Source organism: Pinus tabuliformis, chromosome 5_2 (assembly GCF_031772625.1).
Source record: "Pinus tabuliformis cultivar Carrire ecotype Pingquan chromosome 5_2, CPIR1, whole genome shotgun sequence".
NCBI lineage: Eukaryota > Viridiplantae > Streptophyta > Pinopsida > Pinales > Pinaceae > Pinus > Pinus tabuliformis.
Window position 1 is genome coordinate 635,297,114 of NC_142306.1, and position 4,876 is coordinate 635,301,989.

The 4,876-nt window shown below is 37.7% G+C and overlaps 1 protein-coding gene across 1 annotated transcript; it reads left to right on the forward strand.

Moving 5' to 3' along the window:
• Positions 1-3,495: 3,495 nt before the first annotated feature.
• LOC149160651 (uncharacterized) lies at positions 3,496-4,038 on the forward strand. Its single transcript, XM_089434673.1, has one exon. It carries the CDS (start codon positions 3,496-3,498, stop codon positions 4,036-4,038), a length of 543 nt encoding a protein of 180 aa, XP_089290799.1.
• Positions 4,039-4,876: the final 838 nt, after the last annotated feature.

Consider the following 4,876-nt stretch of genomic DNA (forward strand, 5'->3'; position numbering starts at 1 on the left):
ACATGCACTTTATAAATGACAACCCTATCTAATGGGAAAACACTTCAAGGTAAAAGCAGATCATGATAGTCTTAAACACTTAAAAAAAAAAAGATTATCTTCAGAAGAGCAGCAAAAATGGGTCACAAAGATGTTGGGTTATGACTATGAAATCATCTACAAAAAAGGGAAGCAAAATGTTGTGGCAGATGCATTCTCAGGAAAGGATGAGGATGTGGAAGCATTTCTTTGTGCCATTTCTATTATCCAACCAAATTGGATAAACGAAGCAATGGATGAATGGAAGAATGATGAGGAAGTGTGGGCACTCATTCAAAAGATACAACAAGATCCTAGTACATCTGATACATTTATCTGGAAAAATGATTCGTTATGGTACAAGGATTGGGTATACCTATGTAAGAATTCCCAGCTCAAAAAAAATATTCTTATGGAATTGCACACCCCTCCCTTAGGAGGGCACTGACGATTTCTGAAAACCTACCACAGGGTTAAGAAGGATTTTTTTTGGGATGGCCTTAAATAGGATATTCAAAAGTTTGTGGCGGAATGTTTGGTTTACCAACAAAATAAAGTTGAAACAATTAAGACTCCAGGACTATTACAAACTTTATCCATTCCAAGCCAACGTTGGGAGGAGGTTTCAATGGATTTAATCATAGGTTTACCCAAGTCCGAAGGAAAGAGTGTTATCATGGTGGTAATGGACATACTTACCAAGTATGCACACTTTTGTGCATTATCTCATCCATTTAAAGCGAGTACAATTTCTACTGCATTTATGGAAACAATTCAAAAGCTACATGGAAACCCAAAGATTATTGTAAGTGACAGAGATCCCATTTTCACTAGAAATTTTTGGACAAAATTATTTTCTTATCTTGGTACTCAGTTAGCTCATAGCTCATCTTATCATCCTCAATTTGATGGGCAAATTGAGATAGAAAACAAATGTTTGGAAGGATATCTTCGTTGCTTTGTATTTGATAAACAGACACAATGGGTCAAATGGTTGCCTCTGGCTGAATGGTCGTATAACACTTCCTTCCATGCTACAGTAAAAATTACCCCATTTATGGAACTTCATGGATATCATCCACCATCCATCACATCATATTTAAGAGAAAATTCTAAGGTTCAAGCAGTGGAAGATCACATCGAGTATCAACATCAAGTTCTCCAACTCTTAAAAGACAACCTCTCCTTGGCACATAATAGAATGAAATAGCAGGCAGATCAAAATCATAGTGAAAGAAGTTTTGATGTAGGTGATTGGGTATTCCTACGGCTAATGTCCCTCAAGAAATCTAAGAAGGATAACAAATTATCACCAAAGTATTATGGTCCGTACAAGGTGTTGCAAAAGATAGGTACTATGGTATACAAATTTGAGCTTCCTGCAACTTCTCGAGTGCACCCAGTCTTCCATGTTTCATGGTTAAAGAAGGTTATAGGTGACAAGCTTCCAGTTTAGGTAATATTGCTAGAACTTGATGAGGAAGGAAAAATCATATTGGAACCTGAAGCAGTCAAAGAAACAAGAACTCGACATCTACGAAATAGATCAATTTCAGAGTATCTCATCAAGTGGAAGAACATACCTGTGGAAGATTCCACATGGGAGGATGATAATTTTATACAGAAGCATCTAGAAATACTCAAGCATTGAGGACAACAATTTTTTGAAGGAGAGGAGCATGTTAGGTCCCTATAATATTAGTGATCCCCCCATTACTATTGTCATTGTATTCATTATTGTTAATATTGTGCCCCTATTGTCACCATATTGTTATTACTGTGCCACATAGAATCCCTCTATTGTTATTTTTGTGCCTTTATATTATTATTGTTAGGTTGGCTTCGTTATATTGTGACCCCATAGACTCCTATATAGAAATGATGTTTTGTCATTTGAATCATCCAAGAGTTTTTCATTTGTGTAATGTAAATGACGTTGCCCCCTTGAAGAGGCTTATTTCTAAGTCATTGATCTATCTTTTATATCTTTTTGTGAGCTGGTTTCATAACACATTCCTATTTATGATGAATATGATAATACAAATGACATTAAAGAACAATGCTCAGATTCGTCTTTGAACTGTTTTCTTTTCCCAAAAATCAATTTCAACACAACTAATATGATGTGTGATCAATCCAACCCAAAGGCAGAGAATGACATGGTTGTTTATGAAGAAGATAACGAGGCAATTGCTAAAGGGAGCATACCAGATCAACCTTCGATGAGGGCTTAATTTTGCCTTTATATTTTGTAATGATGATATTCTTACCTCTCCATTTGATGACAGTTATGAAAAATATGAATAAAATACATCTTTGGAGATCTCAAGGGTCAAATGATATGCATCAAGGAAATTGTAGAAGTACAAAGCATTGTATAGGATGTAATGATATGATTTTTCTTGTTCTCGAAAGTGCGAGCAAGGTTTTCTCACAACAAACATTAAGGTAAAACGAGAGGGTTAATGGGATGAATTTGTTTCTATTTAGTTATCATATATCATAGATGGCTTAACAACAAAGATTACTGTAACTTTTAGTGAGGAGTAGACTATGTTTATTTAAATAGTCCACTCAAATTGCTTAAAGAAACCCTGCAATCTTGGTTTCCATCTCTCTTTTCTGTGGAAGAAATGGACATTCTCAAGATGCTATTACATACGATGAAATTGTTGGGAATACGAGAGTTGTTGAAAATGGACCATTGAATCCAGAGGTGATGGGGATCCCAATAGTTTTTTATTTGGATTTTAATGTGTCTATTTTCAACAATGGTGAAACACAGAAAAATGGATATTGTAGTTTGGAGATAATGAATTGGTTACTTTGGATTATGGACTTCACTTTGGCAGCTTTATCTTGAGAGTTTGGGATTCTCAAGTGATCCCAAGAAGGATGTGCATGTCCAATAAGAGCAAGACGTTACCATAAGAAATTTGTACCTCATAATTATCCCACAATTTGTGGACAGAGGAGATGGATGAAATGTTTGGGTTTCTATTACTATGATTAGCCTCTACTGGCTCTGATGATATATATGAAATTTTGTGGTCTTTCTCCTAAATTAGTGACAATGCTATGATTTGATAGGCACTTATGAGCAGATGGATTTCATATCGAATAAGACAACTAAGATAATTACACCATAAGGCATTCCCCTCTGAAATGAACTCCCCCAAATGTCTTTCTGTCTTAATCGTAGCCGTTAGATCTTTTGTTAGACAATTGAACAAAAATTAGCCGTCTAATTTAATAAGAAAAATGTTTTAAAACATTAAAAAACCTTAAAAAAACGTAGGGAGCTTTAGTTCCATTGGTTCAGCTCTTGGAATCCGAGAGCTCGTTGTGTAAAGAAAAGACTGCGACGGCCATTGGAGGGCTAACGAGCAATGCAGAAAGTGCTTGGGGAATTGCGGCTTATGGTGGGTTTCAGTTCTGATTCATATTTGCAAATAGGGAACCTCGGCTGCACAAGCCATGGCTGTAGGGGCGGTGAAGAATGTGGCTGCTGTGGAAGGGACAAGGAAAATGATGGCGGAAGAAGGGCCGATTACTATTCTGCTCAATCTGGTTTCTTCTGGTATGTTGTCTGCGCAAGAAAATGCAATAGAGTGCCTGCATGCAATGGCTTCCCAAGATGAGAAAATGTGTCAGTTGATTGCCAAAGAAGGCAGAATTCAAACCTTGTTACGTCTTTTAGAAGAACCCACTATGCCCAAATCGCAGGACCTCATCATCAGAGCGATAAATAGTCTTTCTGCTTCTGTCAGCACTACTAAGGCATTGGTTTCTTCTTCAGGGTTTCTGAAGCAGTTGGATTCTATTCATTTGACTGTCCAGCAACTGGCTAGTTCCTCTATCTACAATCTTTCATTCAGCAATGAAACCAAGAAGGCATTGGGTGAAGTAGGGTGTATTCCCCCTCTGGTGAAGATGTTCGACGCTAAGCCAAGCACATCTCAAGAGGCAGCTGCTCAGGCACTTTCTGCATTGCTCGTTGGGCAAACCAATAGGAAGTAATTCATCAAGGATGATAAAAGCGTGGCCCATCTGGTGCAATTGCTGGATCCCAGAAACCAAACTGTGGCTAAAAAGTTCCCCCTTTCTGTATTGTTGGCTCTCTCGACCAGCAAAAAATGCAGGAAGAAGATTACCACAGCTGGAGCATGTCAACATCTGTGGAAGAATATTGCCACAGCCGGAGCATGTCAACATCTACAAAAGCTCTCAGAGATGGAGGTTACAGGTGCCAAGAAGATTCTTCAAAGATTCGCAGGAAGTCGGCTCCATAAAATCTTCAGCAGGAGAAGGAGAGAATAACTGATCCAAGTTGGTAGATGATGTTTTTGATATAGGGCAAGAGAAACACATAGCTATAACTCTCTGTTTTTTAGGTACCTATGTTTGATTCTAGACATGGGAAACACAAAGCACCGTCTGTTTATTAGGAACTTGTGTTTTTCATTGTCACTAGGGTAGCCTGCACTGCCTACCTACGTGTGTCAGAGAGGTTTTAGCTTTTTCAAACATAGGCTTTGTTCAGAGAATTTTTAATGTGGCATTGTTAAATCTTTCTCGCAATATCCAATAGATTGCTGATCATAAATCGTGGGGTAAGGCCCTTGAATCCTTGTTTTTTCTACGACTGGAATCACTGAATCTGTATCTCCACTGCATACCAACAAAACAATATCAAATTTTTTGTAGTAGACTTTATGATGGAAGTTAATAGCAAAATTCCAACCAGAAACATTCTCATTGTTCTAAGTGCCATGTTCTGATTAAAGAAATGACATGCATAGTGAGTTGTGACCTGAACATCCAAATGCGTAGTCCAGCTTTTATGAGCTCTCGGTAA

Bases quoted from the DNA above. Each gene is read 5' to 3' on its own strand.
- LOC149160651 (XM_089434673.1), top strand. From the start codon at position 3,496: ATGGCTGTAGGGGCGGTGAAGAATGTGGCTGCTGTGGAAGGGACAAGG.